Below are 19,063 nucleotides of genomic sequence, written 5' to 3'. Positions count from 1 at the left end.
TCAATCTTAGTTGTGGAGGGCACAGCTCAGCTCCAGGTCCAGTTCCTGTTGTTAGTTGCAGGGGGTGCAGACCACCATCCCTTGCGGGAGTCGATCCAGCTACCTTGTGGTTGAGAGCCTGCGCTCCAACAAACTGAGCCATTTGGCCACCAGGGAGCTGAGCAGCAGCTCATTGACTTCATTTTAGTTGCAGAGGGCGCAACTCACTGGCTCATGTGGGAATAGAACCTGCAACCTCAGGGTTAGGAGCACAGTGCTCCAACCACCTGAGCCACCAGGCTGGCCCTAGCCCAATCTTTTCAATTGCATTACTGACCCAAGTTTTGGCGTATCCTATTTTGCACTTTAAACATATTAAAAAATAAATTCACTGTCTTCCCCAACAACTTTCAATCTCTTGTATTTCTTCTTTTTTGAGGTGTGGTGTCATCCACCCAGTCATCTGAAGGCAGAAACATAACAAATACCTTGAAACACCCCTTCTTCTTAAACTCTAATGGGTCAAAGTCCTATGGAATAAGACGAGTACACATCTTGCTTGATTTTGTCTCTCCTGTAATTCTAATACCATTGCCTTATTTCTTGTCTAAAGCATCTCTAAGCAGTACTTGAAATTTCTAACTGGTCATATTACCTCCCAGTCAACTCATTCTTGATGCTACAAAATACTGATTATGGGCCGGCCCGGTGGCTCAGGCGGTTAGAGCTCCGTGCTCCTAACTCCGAAGGCTGCCGGTTCGATTCCCACATGGGCTAGTGGGCTCTCAACCACAAGGTTACCAGTTCAATTCCTCGAGTCCCGCAAGGGATGGTGGGCTCTGCCCCCTGCAACTAAGATTGAACACGGCACCTTGAGCTGAACTGCCTCCCGGATGGCTCAATTGTTGGTTGGAGCATGGGCTCTCAACCACAAGATTGCCAGTTCAATTCTTCGAGTCCCGCAAGGAATGGTGGGCAGCGTCCCCTGCAACTAAAATTGAACACGGCACCTTGAGCTGAGCTGCCACTGAGCTCCCGGATGGCTCAGTTGGTTGGAGCGTGTCCTCTCAACCACAAGGTTGCTGGTTCGACTCCCGCAAGGGATGGTGGGCTGTGCCCCCTGCAACTAGCAACGGCAACTGGACCTGGAGCTGAGCTGCACCCTCCACAACTAAGACTGAAAGAACAACAACTTGAAGCTGAACAGAACCCTCCACAACTAAGATTGAAAGGACAACAATTTGACCATTGTTCCCCAATAAAGTCCTGTTCCCCTTCCCCAATAAAATCTTTAAAAAAAAAAAAAAAATACTGATTATATGCTACCTCAAGCTGAATTTCAGAACTAGAGAAATTAGGATCTCTGTTTACCAGGGTGAGCTAGGAAGCAGATTCAGAGGTTTTGAATTGGCCTTCCCACTATGACAGTTCTTACCCCATAGGCCAAGGACCCAATGTGGGGGCTACTTCAACTATCAAGTATAACAGTTCTAATTGTAAACATTCAGAGACTGGGAAAATGATCCGAAGGTTGTGTTTATAAAACCAGTTGGCCTCCTTGAGTGAGCTAGATGTTAGCCCGGACTCCGGTTATTACCTGGATCCTTTAACCCCTAATCTAACAAAGCGGGGAAGAAGCGGTCATGGTGCTAATTTGAGTATCAATATTAATTCAGATCCTGTGTCCAAGTCTTCAAAATGTCTTTTCTCTTTTCCAGTATACATGGTTAAAGGACTATAGATCTCTTTGGGCAAGGTATGGGGGAATCACTCTAAAAAATACTTGTCATGTTGGTACAGGGTTCTTCCTCCTAGGAAGCCAGCCATCTCATCACCTAGTGGGTTTTGGATCTGAAAATCAGCTCAAGTCTGGGAGCTGAGCCAGAGATGGTGACTTTTTTTTTTTTTTTTTTTTTTTTACTAGTTTCAGGTGTACAGGGCAATGTAATAATTAGACATTTACACTCCTCACAAAGTGATAACCTCCCCAAATCTACTACCCCTCTGACATCATATATAGCTGTTACAATACCATTGACTATCTTCCCTACGCTGTACTCCATATCCTGTGACTATAGATGATATAGATGATATAGATATAGATATAGATATAGATATAGATATAGATATAGATATAGATATTATAGTTAACATTCAATATTATTCTACTTCAGCTTTAGGTGTATAGCACAGTCAATGATGTGATCCCCCTGATAAATCCAGTGCCCATCTGGCACCCTACATAATCTTTACAACATTATTAATTATATTCCCCATACTGGATTTCATATCCCTGTGATTATATTGTGATCACTAATTTGTACTTTCTAATCCTTCACCTTCTCCTCCATTCCCACCCTCCTCCCATCTAGTAACCAATAGTTTTTTTTTCTTCCCTATATCTCTGAGTCTATTCCTGTTTTGTTTGCTCATTTGTTTTGTTCTTTAGATTCCACATATAAGGGAGATCATATGGCATTTGTCTTTCTAAGTTTGACTTGTTTCACTTAGCATAATATTCTCTAGGTCCATCCATGTTGTTGCAAATGGTAAGAGTTCATTCTTTTTTATGGCCGAGTAATACTCCATTGTATAAATGTACCACAGTTTCTTTATCCAATCGTCTATCAATGGGCATTTCGGTTGTTTCCATATCTTGGCTATGATGAACAGTGCTGCAATAGACATAGGGGTGCATGTAGTTTTCCAAATTAATGTTTTAGATTTCTTTTGATATATACCCAAGAGTGGAATTGTTGGGTCATAAGGTAGTTCATTTTCAATGTTTTGGTACCTGCATACTTTTTCCATAGTGGCTGCACCAATCTGCAATCCCACCAACAGTGCATGAGGGTTCCCTTTTAGAGATGATGACTCTTAACTAGGATGATTGCCCCCAGCCTCCTGCTTTTCTATTCTTGACATTTGATTGTACATGTTAGGAAGCATCAAATCATTATGTTATACTATATCTTAAATTTGTACAATGTAATGTCAATTATATCTCAATAAAACTGGAAAAATTCAAAATAAAAGTAATTATTTACTTCCAAATTTCTATAAATATATAGTGCCAAAAAAATGTATACAAGTGGACACTTTGGTCAACGTTGCTCAAGCACTCAAACAGTAGTTCACCATAATCAGAAGTATATGGACACTGATGGTAACCACTTTGAGCACCTCTTGTAATTGCAGAAGTCAAATGTGACTTGTATTCATCTTTTGTTATCGGTGTATATTGAGTATTACAATTTTAATACAGTTTTCCTTTATATATATATATATATATATATATATATATATATATATATATATATATATAGTGCCAAATATATATATATACACACACACACACATCATTATTGGCTGCCTATCTACTTTGCTCCTAGGGACGTTGTATTTTATTAACCATCTACACAGACCTTGTGAATTAAGCCCCTTTGGCTGCCCTCCAACTTGCCTAGTAATTGCAGCCTCCTGGTTTCTGCTGGTAAAGTGCCACCATCTGGCTCATTTACTTCAGGCCCCATCATCCCCAGAATGCCGTTAACAAGCTCAGCTCTGTGACTGCCTCACCTATCAACAGCCCTGTCGACGGAGGACTGCTGAGCTTCTCAGCAGTGCCATGCCTCCTCGTCAGCACGTTCCTGATGGGCTAGGGGAGTGCTGTGTCCTCTGGGCCCACCTGAGGAACAACTCTGGTGAGTGTATGGCCTCACATAGAACATATCCATCCCTGCAGGCCCACATTCCTCAGCCTCTTTATTCCCTCCTTTACCCTTAGCCAGGGAAATTTGGGCAGTCATGCTTTCCCCAGTGCTGGCAGTCACTTTTTCTGGGCCTCTAAGAATCATCCTAGTAGTGAATTTGTCCCATCTCCCAGGATCCTTGCAAGGATTTTAAATCCCCCAAGACAATTAATTCTTTGTTGTAATCCAGCTCTTTTGATCAATTGCGCTCAAAATCTAATTTGAGAATTACTCCCTTAACTCCTGCCAATGCATACTGGTTAATGTTTGCTGATCATTTGGTGCATATTCTCTTTCATTCCTTGCCAGGCCCCTCACTTCCCCAGCTGAGTTATTCTGGAATTTAACTCTCAGTTATTTGCCTAATAGCTGGGAGAGCAACTCAGAGGAGTTTTTGAGGGGTGCACTATTATCTGTTACCTTTGAGAGGGAGGGGCCTGTGCAGCATCTTCCAGCATAGAGGTAGCGCTAGCTCTTACTAGGGAACCATCAACCACCTCTGCAAGTTCTGAGAATCCATAGGGGTCTGCAGAACAGACACTCTCAGGGACATCTATTTCAATGTCCCCACCAATGTCTCATGGTCCAAGATTTTCCCAAGCAGGTTGCTGACTTTAGCATGGCAGACCTGCCTTTGCTAAAATTGTAAGTCTCTGTAGCTCTGCAGCTCAGTTATTAGAGCTTTTGTTTGTTGCTCAGCTATGTCCATTATTCTAGAAACAGGAAATATGGACCTCTGTCAACTACTAGAAGGTTTCTGGCTCTTGCATCTTATACTCTTTCAATGCTTGTTAATGACCCTCAGTTTCTCATTATCCCATTGATGGGCATTAATAGAACTTACCAATAACCAAACAGCTCCATTATCTTTTAGAGCCTTTTACACCTGTGTTTTCCAAATGCCTGAATTATTGCATTTGCAAGGGCAGTCCCCTCTAACAGGACATTTTTATTCAGGTTACCTCCAGTGAAATCTTCAGCAATTGGACTGCCAGGTGTATCAGGGATGACCCACCCCTCACACAGCACTCAGCATGGTGTCCTTTTGTATTCACCAGCAGGTCAATAAGCCAGTTCCAGAATTCCATGTTATCACCTGTTTTCTCTGACTGCTCCTGGCACCATATGGAATTCTTCATGTCCTCCAAGAAGCAGATGCCAAAATGGAGTTACTTGCACAAGAGATTTATTGTAGAAAGCAACTGTGAAGGCAAATAAGAAGGGAGCCAGGAGGCTGGGAGGATTATCTACCATAATGTATGTCTGGCCCCTGGTGAAGGAGACGATAAAGAATCTGGGTAGGAAGAGTCTCAAACTGCAGTGCAGTTCTAAGAAAGTGTAAGCAAAGTGGATGAGGAGTCCTTGAGTCTTAACCATAAGAACAGCCCTACCGCTTTTTGGCCGGGACTGCCATCTTCCAGTAATTCGTCAAAAGGACCAACACAAAGGGAAAGAGGAGAGGCACCGCTATATGTTCTCTAGGCCTTTTAGAAAACATGGAATTGTTCCTTTGGCCACATACATGCGAATCTACAAGAAAGGTGATACTGTAGACGTCAAGGGAATGGGCACTGTTCAAAAAGGAATGCCCCACAAATGTTACCACGGCAAAACTGTCTACAATGTTATTCAGCATGCGATTGGCATTGTTGTAAACAAACAAGATAAGGGCAAGATTCTTGCCAACAGAATTAATGCTTGTATTGAGCATATTAAGTACTCTAAGAGCCGAGATAGCTTCCTGAAACAGGTGAAGGAAAATGATCAGAAAAAGAAGGAAGCCAAAGAGAAAGGTACTTGGGTTCAACTGAAACACCAGCCTGCCCCACCCAGAGAAGCACACTTTGCGAGAACCAATGGAAAGGAGCCTGAGCTGCTGGAATGCATTCCCTATAAATTCATGGCATAGGTGTGAAAAAATAAAAGACCTCTGTAAAAAAAAAAAAAAAAAAAAAAAGACTAGCTCTACCTTAGAAGCCATGCTACACTTTGTGGCTGGGAGTAGCAGTAGGAGTTAAGAGTATAGGCAAGAACATAGTGGTGAAGTTAAAGGTGAGGCTGCTGACCAACTACTATCCCTGCAGGACAGAGCTGATAGGCACATATGCACGATCACCACGCCATAATGCCATACTTTGTCTGAATGCCTGGAAGAAAGGGAAGAGAAATAAAGTATACTCAGTTTGTGGCACTCCTCTTCTGAGCACATTAACACTTTATACTTCCCTCTGAAATTATCATCACAATCAATGATTGGAAAAGAACGGGGCCAAATCACTTGGCTTAGAAATCAATTTAGGAAGAACGTTGACAGATGCCAGTAGAAAGTGAGATCCAATAAATGAGGAGATGACTTATGAGTTACCATTTTCCAACCCATGGACTGTTAAATGATAAGAGGCTTGTTCACAGCATCACTTCTTTTCCATTTGAAGTTAATTAAAATTGAGCTGTTTCTTCTTCCCGACCAGTAGTATTATCGGTCTTACCAGAGACTTTTTGGGTCCTGGACTCAGAAGTGGTTGTAATGACAAATGAGGCTACTACATAGGGTTATCATAGCTTGATCCTTTTCTTGATTATGGTCTGAGTTATTTATCGTAAATCTTTTAGCTACATCAAGGGTAGTGGCAACTTCAGGCTTCTTCCCTCATTTAGGTCTGTGCTGTGGCATTTCTGAACTAATCAGTGCCAAAGCTCTTCTTGAGTATGACAATTTCTGGACCACTCCTGCTGAGGTGAGCATATTCTGCAAACATGTCTGATGATCAGTGTCCAAAGGTAAGGTACTATGATCGTGTTTTAAAAATGAATGTTACTTATCCCAATAGTTCAAAACAGATGGAAGCTGAACAGGGTATAACAGCATATGGCAAAAGTAATGTATGGAGTAAAGACCAAGAATAATGTCCTCCCCGTCTCTATCCCTCTGCTTTCTCTGACCTTGCTTCATACCAAACTTGGACGAAATTATTCAGTATAAGAATTAAGACTTTATACCATCATTGCCTTCCCAACAAGTGACTTTTTAAAAATGCTGTTTTACAGTCTCTCAAGTTACTTTTTTTTTACAGAGAATAGGGGGGAAATAAAACTTAGTAAAAGGACTCACATTCCCATCTTTGTTCTGAGCAGTGCAAATTCCCAATTTACTAAGCCTGCTAGCAGTAAAATTTTGTTGTTGGCACCAGCTGCATAAAGTGTCTCAGGGTGGGCCATCCATGAGGGGCAGAGTGGTGAGACAGGGAAGCACTCAGTTTTGGGAAATTTAGCTGTGAAGAACAGAAGCTAAGACAGAATTTAATAGAATAGTCATAAATAACATTTGCATAGACATTCAATTTGTGAAGTATATTATATATATTCTCATTAATTCTTATAATCCTGTGAAATAATTAATGTCATTGCCATTTATAGGTAAGATACTCAAAATCAACCAACAATTAAAATAGCAAAGATGGTCCTCAAACCTAGGTCTCAGACTTCTTACTCCCTCACCTCTGCAGGTCATTAACACTTCACCCAACATACATGCCTGCCATCTTTTTTTGTTTTGTAACCCCCACTCACAGGTCAGATCATTGCATCCGATTGTAGCTGTGTTGTATTAACCACATAGCAATACATTAGATAGAGGACAAAGATCAATTTTCTTATATTGATTCCTAAGTAACTTGTGATCCATTTCCTTTTATAATTCAGGTCAGACCTTTCAATTTATCATTCACTTGGAAAGCTAGAGCAGGGTGAAGGGCCATAAATGGTGCTGATTGGAGTTGAGAAATGGCTTGTGATTTTAAATAGGAGGTTATATTATACCTTTTTGACAGTGACATTTGACGAAAGACTTAAAAGGAAGTTTACCATATTGATACTTAGGGAAAGAGCACTCCAACTAGTGACAAGGCCCTAAGATGGGAGTAATGTTAGCCATGGTCAAGGAACAATGAATGCAGGGTGCTGGAGATGAGGTCAGAGGTGAAGGCATACAGGTAGGAAACACTAGAGGTAAGGTCTTGGACATCATTACAAGAATTTTGGATTTTCCTCTGAATAAAGTGGGATCCATGGGAGGGATCTGAGCAGAGGAGTGTCATAATCTGATTTGTATTTTGAAAGGATCTTTTCATATTGGCAATTGAGTATTTTATTTTAAAATTAAAGTTTTTATTTAAAAATTTTCAAACATAAAAGTTGGGACAACACCCATATATTCTGTACCTCATTAACCAATTGCAGATGCAATATTATTTTTTTATGTTATGGGTATATACATAGAGGGTGCCAAAAAAATGTATGCACATTTTAAGAAAGGAAAACTTTATTAAGATTGTAATACTCAATATATACCAATAACAAAAGATGAATACAAGTCACCTTCGACTTCTGCAATTACAAGAGGTGCTCAAAGTGGTTACCATCAGTGTCCAGACACTTCCGATTACAGCGGACTACTGCTTGAGCAACGTTGACCAAAGTATCAACTTTTATACATTTTTTTGGCACCAGCAGTGTATTTACATACACCTTTATAATTTTTTAAAATATTGGAGACTATATATATATATATATATGTATATAAGTCTGTATAACCACAATATGGTTATTACAACCAAGATATTTAACATGGCTATTACTGCATCTAATATCCACTCATCTACATCTAATATCCACTTTATATTCAAATTTCCCCAATTAGTCCAAAAAACATCCTTTTAAGTAGAACTGTTTTATCATTCAAATCACACTTTTAAAAAGTAATATATAACCTATATGTAGTAAAATACACACATCTTAAGCACACAGCTCTGTATTTTCACATATGGATATATATGTGCCTGAGTAACTGCCACACAAAACTAAGTAAGCTCATTTAATTATGCTGAGATGAGTATAATCGGGACTGATGGCGTCCTTTTGAGTAGATTCCTGTTAGATCCTTTGGCAAAAATATTGTCATATATTGTACCCCATCAGAAAACACATTTGTTTGTAGTATTCCAGGTGATAAGTTTGAATACTGTTAAGATGGACATAACCAATTTTTGTGTATAAACCCTGTCTTGCCAAATGTAAAAATTTACTTGAGGCATTATCAGGTAAATTAATTCCAACTCAGTGAATTGGTATTTTAAACATTTTTCATCTCTGCTCCTTAGGGCTGAGGATCCTTGGAGATATGCCCACTTTCACTGTTGCTTACCCTCAGTGAGTTCACAGGATTTTTTCCATGACTTGCCTCAGTCACCAATGTCTTGTCCATGAACTCCAATTGTTGGAGCCTTAAATGTCCAACTCTTGGACTTAAATGTCTCTTTGGAAAACATGGGAAAATGGCTCTCCTCTTACTCCCCCCAATCAAGATCACACCACAGGATCCCTGTGCCACGGAACTCATCTGAGGCAGAGTATATACCTCTCATCCTTGAAATACTGAGAGCACGGGACAGAGACCATGAGGGAGGATAGAGTAAGGTAGTTAAAACTATATAGAAATTTGGGGAGACGTGCATTTTAGGAAGAGTTGGGGAATATATACGACTTTAGAGATTTCATGTTGCCAGTGGCAGTAAGATGGGGTAAATAAGCCATTTTAGTAGTAGAATGATTTTAAAGAGAGAATTTTAAGTTTATTTTAAGGTGTTAGGAACCTAGAAGCAAAATCAGAAAGCAAAATTCCCAAATTAGTAAAGGCAGAAAAGAAGGAAATAGAATAGAAACTTGAGCAATCCAATGAAAATAGAGAAGAAAATGTTTAAAACTAAGTATACATACAATAAGATATAAGGAATGTGTAGTATTACACTGAAAAATTCTGACCACTAATAATGCCTTTTTGGCTTAATCCTATTAACATTTATTTGCATACACGTTTCCTAAATAGATGATTTTATATATACATTTTAAACATGTATTTATGATTTAGAAGTAGACTTGAACATTTTTAATCAGTAAAAATGTACAAAACAATTACAAATGGAAACAACAATGACAAAGTACCCTGTGTTTTTATCCCAGAGACACATCATAGAAATTCAAGTTAAGAAAATTTAGAAAAATGTTGCGCTGTATATTAAGAACATGTTTTGGGGAGTGGAGAGAATAACAGCATTCCCTTTGTCTTAAAGCAGTTGAGTTTGAACAAAGGCAGCAGCAGACCCCAGAAAGAGAATTCTGAAGAGGGGAATCCAGCATGTGAGTGCAGTATTGTTTTACTCAACCCCTTTACAATGTCCAAGTTCCCACTTTAAAGAGCTGCTGAGGTCACTCCTGTTTCAGAAGGATAATCATTTGATAGTATTGACTTCTTAGTCTTATTAATCACAATGAATGACAATTTGTGAAATACTTTTCCACTTTAAAGACTAAGACTCTGTATCCCGACAGACGAAGCAGCAGGCACTGTTGGGAGTCTGAGGGTAACATTTGCACCCCACCAGCCTGTTCCTCCTCTTCTAAGCAGAAAGCATGGGGGGTGTGGAGCAGCCTGGAGTTCAGTGGTCAGCGGCATCATGGAGTTGATAGTAATCTCCTTTCTATGATTAATTAGAATCATAGCTGTATCTTTTTTTCTGGCATTGTAGTCTCATTGAAGGCTTTTCATCAATACTTTATTCCTATAAAGCAAACGAAATGTGTAGTTTTAAAGAAGTTGAGACTCTCGAAGAAATAAATATCAAGTTGCATCCTTGAAAATAGCCAAGAAACCCACTGCTGGAATGTCAATAAAACTGCCCTTAAACTTTAAGATAGTGGGTAGGAAGTATTTGGCCATGTCCTCCAGGAATGACATTATCAGCCACTTTGTGTCTCTAATATGTTCCTGTCCTATACAGCCCATGGGCAGGAGCCCCAGAATGGATCTTTTACCTTTAGCCCAGAGGCCCAAATATGTCATTAAAGGGCTATCCAAAGTTGTATTCAACTAATTGTGGCAGAAAAGAGGGCAGCAAAAAGGGGAAAAGACAAGCCACACTTACTTACCTCCTCCTGTGGGAGCTGGGGGCTGACACTCCTGGCTGATGGAGGGGGACGTCTAGCCTGAGGGGCCTCCCACTTCAGACATCTATCCTCTGACAACTGTCCTACATCTCTGGTGTTCAGTAATCTCAACACCAATGCACCCGCCCCAGCAAAAGAACAGAGTTCATGATGGAGCCAGAATGGTTCATGGACAACTGAGGGGTAGGGGAACAGATCCTTGGGAGCCAACACTGGGCTGTACCAATTCCCTCTATTCAGAGGGGTTATCTTCTTTTTATCCTTCTGCTCTGTAGGCCCCTCTCCCAAGCTAAGCCCAGAAGCATCCTTAGCGTCTCCCCGTTGTTAATATAACTACTTCTCCCCTATTCAACCAAACATGGAATCTTTTGTATCCCTTACTGCTTCAAATATATCAAGGACAAGTATTTTATTTGTACCTTCTTTAGCTTTGTTTGATACTACTTAAGACAATTTCCCCATGCAAACTCTCCCCATTAACTTCATATTCTAGCTTTTCTCTTTCCTGCTTTCTTTAACATGACTCCAAATACTGCCATTTCTTGAAGCTGTCCTCAGCCCCAGTGCAACTATTACCCTTATCAATATTTCAGTAACTACCAAATAATTACCTAGACACCAGATTTCTTTTTGGGGCACCCATATAAGGTGCCGGGCCCTTTAAACAATGAAAAACTGAATTTTCCCACAAGGTTTTTCTAATAGATTTTATACCATTCCCTCTTTGGCAGTGTAAGTCTCAGTCCATTTACTTGCTTAAAATCCTTCAGGGGCCCATCACCCAGGGGTGGGCTGCCAGATTCCAGATTCCTTGTGCATCCCTGACACCTAGAAATTGTTCACAAAATTCTGTAGGTGTGCATTTTTTCAGGTTTGCTCATTTAATTTTCACAGTATCTTCAGATAGGCATTTTTAAGCCCATTTGGTAAGTGACAAAAGTGAAGCTTATTTTCCACTATATATCACCATATTCTGTCACAGTGAACTACTCGCAGTTGCTATGTTGTCCTAAATTCTTTCACAGCATTGGCTCTGGTCCCTATATTGAAAAATGACCTTTCCATCTAATCACTTATTCCCTTAAGTTTTATCAGTTACCACATGGTGTAACAATTATTTACAAACAAATCATCCCCAGTAGACTGTAGGCTACTTTACTTAAAGGGTTTTTTTTTTCTTCTAGTCATTATTTTTGTGTGGTGCATATACCTGGAATACAGTAATTATGTTTGTTTCTCCAGAATTATGGGTCTCCAGGTAGAAGCATTCAGCCCCAACAGACAGATGCTCTTTTCCCTAGGATTATATCTATGGGTAATACTTTGCTTGCAACTCTTTACTGATAACTTATGCTTGAAATACAGGGCTAATTAAGATTAACATGTATTCTTCTCTCTTCCTCAACTAAAAGCCAGGTGCCCACTTTTAGTATGTAGAAAAGCACTAGGTAATTACCTCTGAACACATTTGGGGCACAACATATTGTCCTCCAGGAACGGGGGTGGAAATTTGCTAGCAGGTAGCAAGAAGAGCGCACAGACTCTCCCGTGTTTTTCAGGAACCCAGGTTTGCCCAGCGTAAAACTGTAGCTGGACCCAACCCTCTTTATGTGCAGGAAGACTTCGCCCATGGACCACACACCACCTGACACCTGGGGAAGGAAAGAGGGGTAAATGTGAACAGAGCAAGACCAAATTCTCATGTTTGAGATTGCATCACGGCCTTTGATTCTACAGTCTTTCGCAAGTGTGAACCTTTGATATATGAACTCTGGAATCCTAACTTAACCTACTCTATTCTGTTCCCCTGTAGAAAATAATGCAAAACAGTTCTTTTCACAACTTTAGAAAGAAACAAAAAATATAATGGGAAGTGGTATAGCTGCAAATGGGTAGATGATAGTGTAGGGGAGGTAAAACTTTACCTCTACCCGTCTTCAGGCTTTCAGCTGGGATTCTAACAAAGATTAACAAGAGAAAACATTTATTAATGGGTGAAGTGTACATAATGCAGGAGAGAACACAACAAAAACTAACTAAAAATGGCAGCTTAGAATTCCATCTTATAACATCTTCTACAGAGAATAAATTTGTACATAAATGACAGGACAAAGGATGCCAGTTTTGGGCCCCCAAGGGTGCCAAACTGTGGGAAGGTAAATATATGAGAGGAAAATAATGGAGTAATGTTTGTTTGTAAGCAGATTCCTCTGGTGCCATCTCTCAGTTGAGAGAGTATCTCCAGCAAAAGGAGAATTTATATCTTGTCTTTAAGCAGAAAAGGGGCAGTTTTGGGAGGTGTTTTCTTTTTAATTGCCTGCAGATCAAACTAATTGTTTATGTCAAAGAGGCATATTTGTGGATGACTTAGTCTGGTTTCCTTCAATAGAAAAACTAACCCAAAGTGGTCTGGGATGGCCTTCATGAAATACGTTCAGAGCTGTCAAAACTTGACAGGCATTGTATTGTGCTAACCAGTTTATGGTCTCCCTTAATTGTATCCTCTGTAATTCTTACAATATGAGGTAGGTATTATAGGTATTATTAACCTATTTTACAATAAGAGAGCTGGGAACTAGTTTAAGCAATCTGTTAATGTCACTCGATAGATGCTTAGAAGATCCCGGGTTTAAGCTCAGGCAGTTGATTTTAGAACCTGCCTTCACTTCTAATTCCTTAAAGAGGAAAGAAATGAAGCCAAACAGATTGCTATCCCCTTCTGATGACATCAGTAATTTAGAACAGTGGTCCTTTAAGAGTGGTGCCCCAAATAGCATCATCAGCAGTGCCTGGGAAATTGTTAGAAATGCAAATTCCCAGGCTCTACCTCAGACCTGAATCAGAAACGTTGTGGGTGGGGGGGCCCCAGGAATCACCAGCCTTTCAGGTGGTGATTGATCAGAGGTTAATATTGACCAAACTTATTTCCTCATCTGAACCAGAACCAGCTCTTAGTTTTGGGCTTACTAGAAGCCTCTTGTGGTGATTCCTCTGCCTCCATCTTCCCAGCTTTGGCTGCAATTCTGGTCCAGGAAGAAAACACAGCATCTGGGGAGGAAGTTGTCATGACAACCTTGTCCAATCCTTCAAGAGTAGGCATCCCTTCCTCAGGGGGAGCAGTCACTTTAGAAGGATCAGAACTTTCCATAGTCATTTCCCACTTTTCCATCTTTAATTTTCTTTGTGTTGTGGTCAAGATCTTGGCCTCTGCTGATGTGACGGGAATAACCTATAAATAGGGTTGAAAAGATTAAAGTGCTGTCAGAAGAGCAACCTCATTTCTATTACTCTTTGCAGAGCTGGTGAAGAGTGAGGACGGGGCGATATTATTTCTCTTTAGAAGAAGGAGTGGAGAGGGGAAAGAGTGGCTTGGATAATTTAATTCCTTTACTCACTTTCTGATACTAATATAGGTAATTAGGATGAGAACTAAGCTTTCTATTCTGCCAAACTTCTTACAAATTACTCACCTTTTGATGAGGGTAAGCATGTTCGCAGAGTCGCCTATATGCTTCCAATTTCTAAGACAAGAGAAAAATGAGTTAATAATGACAGTTATAGTTCTCACCATTCCTCCCAGTAACACTGTCTAACACTCTGAGCCCCTTACCAAGCCTTTGGTGCCCAGATTTAATTGCTGGCACCAGGCCCTCACGATGTCTCGGTGAATCAGGTTTACGGGTGGCAGTTTAGAGGGCAATGGAGGAACTGGTATCTTTTTCCGAAGTCTTATTCTTTTATTGTCTTGTGCCATATTTTGTGGATAGGAAGCTGAAGGAGAATGGGATACAATCAGTAATAATTAACTTCAACTTTTGTGTAACCTTTTAAAACGTCAAAAGTACGGGAGCATTTGAGATCTTGGTCCCCCCACCCCAAGAAGTCATCAGTTTGGCTCAAATGCACTCTCAGAAAAATGAAAATATAAAATAAAAATAACAAAAGTATCATCAGTTTTTTTAGTTCTCAGAGTCTAGTTCCCATTGTACAGTTAAATGACTTACCAAAGACCACAAAACCTCCAGGGCACAGAACCTGAAACCTAGGGCTTAATACTTCCAATCCCAGTTTTTACTTCTTAAAACTCCCCACTACTCACACACACTTGTGAACTCCTTAACCCCCAGACTCCAAGGAGGTTGCACTCGAGACTGCAACCTCCTATCATTCCCAATCCAGGGGCATGATAGAAGTTTTAATGGGAGATCATAAATACTCAATGGTGCCTTTTCCTCCTTCTCACTATGAAACAAACAAACCACTCAGCAATAAGCACCCAGCCATAAGCACAACCATTATTACCCACAATTCTGCCAGCCCACCCCATCAAAACAGCATCCCACTCCCATCGCACACAGGTCTGGTCTCCTGCTGCACCTCACCCACAGCACCATTCAGGAAAAGACTTACAGAACACAGCTCCAGAATAGACACAGGTATGTTAACACTAATAATCACTAGGGTTTACTGAGTCCACATTACTAGTCAGGTATCGTATAGGCATGTTACCTAATTATTGTTCATTACAACTGACCCTCCAACCCACCATGACTCAACACAGTAGGTGTTCTCCTCACTTTTTAGAATAGGGAGTGGAGTTTCAAGAGTGGGACTTCAATCTTACATCAGTCTGTCCTCAAATCATGGCACATCAAGATACTTAACTCCAAGCAGTGAGTTGTTAAAAATTTTAATTTCTACAGCTGAAAGTCAATTTTAAAAAAGAGGTTTTATAGAGCCAAAAATGCTAGCCAAAAAGACGGGTCTTGGGGCATATAGTCCAAACCACCAAGCAGATAGGCTAGGTGGAAAAAAACATACATGATCATGGTCTCGGAGTTTTCAAGTGTTTTTTATACATCAAGCAGCAGGGAGGGGTAAGAAAGAAGTAAGCCATCTGAAAGAATTTACCTTAGCTATAGGCAAAAAGGTGAGAGAAAGTGAGGTGGGGTTGGCCCTGGGATCTGTGCAGAGTCCACAAACCCAATGTGTAAAGAAGCAGCCAACGCTTCTGGAGTTTGATGGTACCTGGCTAAAATAACCTGTGGAAATTAATCTGAAGTTCCAACAGACAATAGAAGGATGTGAGGCATCTTTTCTTAGTTGGTCCAGGGCCATTAACAGACTAACAGTTCCCTTTCGCTCACTCTTGGGCTGCTGTAATTTTAATTTAGAATATCTCTGAATTTTCTCCTTGTCAGAGTGAAAGAAAAATGAAAATCAGAACCAAATATATTGGGAGAGTTTGGAGACAGGAAGTGGTAAGATTTAACATAGGTGACCAAAAGTAGGCATTAGGGAGGTGAAATTTAAGCAAGGTCTTGAAAGAAGTATAGGATTTGTAGAACAGAGAACAAAAATTTCTTTTCTACTTTTTCTACTCCAGAAAAATTCCTCAGGATTCTTCAACCCAAGGAAATGGATTTGAGGAATTGTGGACTTCTTACCTTCATCCTCTTTCATGGACCTTTTTCCTTCGGTTTCCTTCCCTGAGTTTTTTCTTGTACTTGGTTCACCAACAGCCTGCTGTTTCTCTTCAGCTTCTACTGAGAGAGGTTGGAATTTGCAAGTCTTTTTTTTCTCCTTTGACTTCTTTGAGGAGTTCTGCTAGGAACAGAGGAGGCAGTCAGTCATTCCTCTGGTGTCTGACCTACCACATTAATACTGCCTGCCTTAAGATAACCCACACCCAAGACATCAAGGCAGCCACTAAATTCCACTGGCAGTGTGTATTCTCCAGGTATCACTTTAATGCCCAGGTATTTATAAGAGAGCGAAGCAGTGGTGGGGAAATGGGAGAAGGCCAACTTGAATGTATGAGAAAAGACAGAAAATATGGAGGAAGGCCTTATATCACCCACTATCTATATCTTTATCTCTCACCAGGAAGATTTTTGTTTTCATTCCTTTATTTTTGACCTCTTTCAAATAAATGTTTCCCAGAGGGATGCTATACATTAATTCAATGGTTTATTGTTCTTAGCAGTAAAATATGAAAATAATCAAATGTCTTTTTTAACATAACCTACCAGCTTCTTCTCAAGCTGCTTGCTCTCCATAGCCCCAAGTTCTAGTCACAGCATTCCTTTCCAACCGAGTTACTTTGGCCTGAAGGGATTTCCCTCAGCTCCACCCCCACCCACTTCTATTTACATTTTAAAATCTTATTTCTCTTCTAGAATCTCACTTCAAGTGTTGGTTCATCTGACAATCCTTTCTAGTCTTTATAGGCCAAATCAAATCTACTGCCAATTTCCTCATTTCTACCATTTGTCAGTTGCAACTTCCTACTTGCTTGTGTGATTTGATCAATGCCTGTTACTCCATTTGACTGTAAGCTCTAACAGGGTAGAATTTCTTTCCCTTTCATTGCAGGCACTCAATACTTATTGGTTCATTGAATTCAAAGGAACAATGACAGCGGGAATAACAGTTGCGTGATACAGAGAAACTAACATTTGTTCAGCCTGTATCTTGTATCAGGTACTGTTTGACACTTTCCTAATTTTCCTTCATTTAATCCTCACAGCACTCTTGGGACAATTTATTACTTTGTTTTTCAGGTGTTGAGGCCGAGAGGCTACAGAACTAAAGGCACAGATAGGCACTTCAGATAAAAATTAAATCCAAGGTCAACTTGCTCCCAAATCTAAATCCTTTCCAGCACCCATCAATGGGGGAGTACTAGACAAATTAACACTTGTATGGCATTTTTACATCTCTATAGCAGTTTAACATTCATATTCAAATCTTACATATGCATAATCCTTTCACAAAATACTCACTTTGGGATCCCACAAAAGTCTTAAAATTGAGAGGGCAAAAATGAACTGGTTCTACTAGAGACCCGGAGAGCACCAGGGTTCCCTAGCACAGTAGTCCAATTCTTCTGTATCATGCCTCAAAGCCTCTTCACCTCCAGTTTCTGTCTGGAGTCCTCATCAGTTTATCTGGCTTCTAATTATTTCTTGGACTTGGAAAAAAAAAATATTTCCCCATCCCTGGGAGAAAAAGACTAGCTCAAACCCAGCACCTTTGGTTAGGACCTGCATTTGTTGAAGGGAAATTAAAGCATCTCACTCTTTCTCAGCCTCAGTTCATCTACCTCTTCCTAAAGTCTTTCCCTCACCTCGCCTTTTCTCCTGTTACCATTTCCTTCTAGCTGATACTAGATGCTTCTGACAGGATAAATCATCTCTTCAAAACCAAAACAGGAAACTCCATTTCTTATTATTTCCTTACTCAAATATACCAGGCTGCAATCATATACAGGACTTTACTTTTTCCTTAAAGTGAAAAGAAGGAAATTCTAAGGCACATTCTTTTCTCCTCAAAAGGAAAAGTGCTCGTAGCGAGAAAGAGACAGAGAGAGAGAGAGAAGAGCATAACGAGACTCAAAAACAGAGAACAAACCCACTAAAATGTACGTACTTTGTTGCCTTTCGCATTCTCCATACTCAAAAAAGAAGTCGAGGTTGATAAAAAGAAAATCTTCTTACTTCTGAAATGGCTCCTGGCCCAAGATTGCTTTTTTTAAAAAGTCTCCTCCCACTTCCTGCCACCCAGAGGCACTTTTCTTTTTCTCCTCCTCTCTGTTCCCTCCCTGACAATTTTGTGAATGCTAAATGTGTGTACTTTTCTTATTCATGAGTAAGTTCTTGTATGAATGAATTAATACCATTCCTGGCCATTATTTAGTGAGCGTTTTAATCATTATCTAAGGTGTGGCTCAGGAGAACTCGAGAAGTTAAAAACTTCAGAAAAATTCCAAAGGAAAAAGAAAACTTTCCAGAGACTTCTAAACAAGATGTATGAAGGTATTTAATGCTGGAACTTGTGGAAACAGTAGAATTCTGGGTCTGAACTGGTGGCTTGAAGAAAGCAAAACCGTTTTCATGTACCACATACATTTCATTAATTAGGCAAGTTCCTCAACCAATAAAAACTCTAGCTTTCCATCTGTACTAATGCTAATACCGAGAACCTTCCTGCCTGCCACTGGCTAATAATAATTTTTAAGGTCCACTGAGTATTTGTTATGTACCAAATTCCAGATTTAAAAATTCACAGCCATTATTTTGTTGTTCCCCATTTTATAAATGATGTAAAAGTATATCGGTATCTTGTTCGATGGCACAGTGAGAGAACAAGAAATCAAGTCTAGGTAGGCCTGATTATACCGCTCAAGCCCCTAACCTACTGACTCCCAAAGGAGGTCAAGGTTCTCTCCTTAAAAATTGTCTGAGAGGGCTGGCCCGGTGGCTCAGGCGGTTGGAGCCTGTCCTCTCAACCACAAGGTTGCCGGTTCGACTCCCGCAAGGGATGGTGGG

The 19,063-nt window shown here is 40.2% G+C and overlaps 1 protein-coding gene and 1 pseudogene across 1 annotated transcript; one reads left to right on the top strand and one right to left on the bottom strand.

Moving 5' to 3' along the window:
• Nucleotides 1-5,201: 5,201 nt before the first annotated feature.
• Nucleotides 5,202-5,640, top strand: LOC109434569 (large ribosomal subunit protein eL21 pseudogene; annotated as a pseudogene).
• A 4,126-nt stretch (nt 5,641-9,766) lies between these two features.
• Nucleotides 9,767-16,334, bottom strand: DPPA4 (developmental pluripotency associated 4). The gene is made up of 6 exons (XM_019711636.3): nt 16,181-16,334; nt 14,344-14,504; nt 14,204-14,254; nt 13,701-13,962; nt 12,190-12,385; nt 9,767-10,348 (listed from the first exon to the last, which is right to left on the bottom strand). Exons 1-6 carry the CDS (start codon nt 16,194-16,196, stop codon nt 10,318-10,320), a joined length of 717 nt encoding a protein of 238 aa, XP_019567195.3. The 5' UTR covers nt 16,197-16,334; the 3' UTR covers nt 9,767-10,317.
• Between the last annotated feature and the right edge of the window lie 2,729 nt (nt 16,335-19,063).

The sequence above is a fragment of the Rhinolophus sinicus genome, chromosome 17 (assembly GCF_057876585.1).
Source record: "Rhinolophus sinicus isolate RSI-liver-muscle chromosome 17, RSI-T2T, whole genome shotgun sequence".
Taxonomy (NCBI): domain Eukaryota; kingdom Metazoa; phylum Chordata; class Mammalia; order Chiroptera; family Rhinolophidae; genus Rhinolophus; species Rhinolophus sinicus.
The sequence above is the reverse complement of the archived record's forward strand: the minus strand, read 5'-3'. Positions and strand labels throughout refer to the sequence as shown.

Excerpts from the sequence above, each read along its gene's own strand:
- DPPA4 (XM_019711636.3), bottom strand. Across the intron at positions 14,255-14,343 it reads ATCTGGGCACCAAAGGCTTG|AAATTGGAAGCATATAGGCG; the intron begins GTAAGGGGCTCA and ends CTCTTGTCTTAG. Across the intron at positions 13,963-14,203 it reads ATGCTTACCCTCATCAAAAG|GTTATTCCCGTCACATCAGC; the intron begins GTGAGTAATTTG and ends CCCTATTTATAG.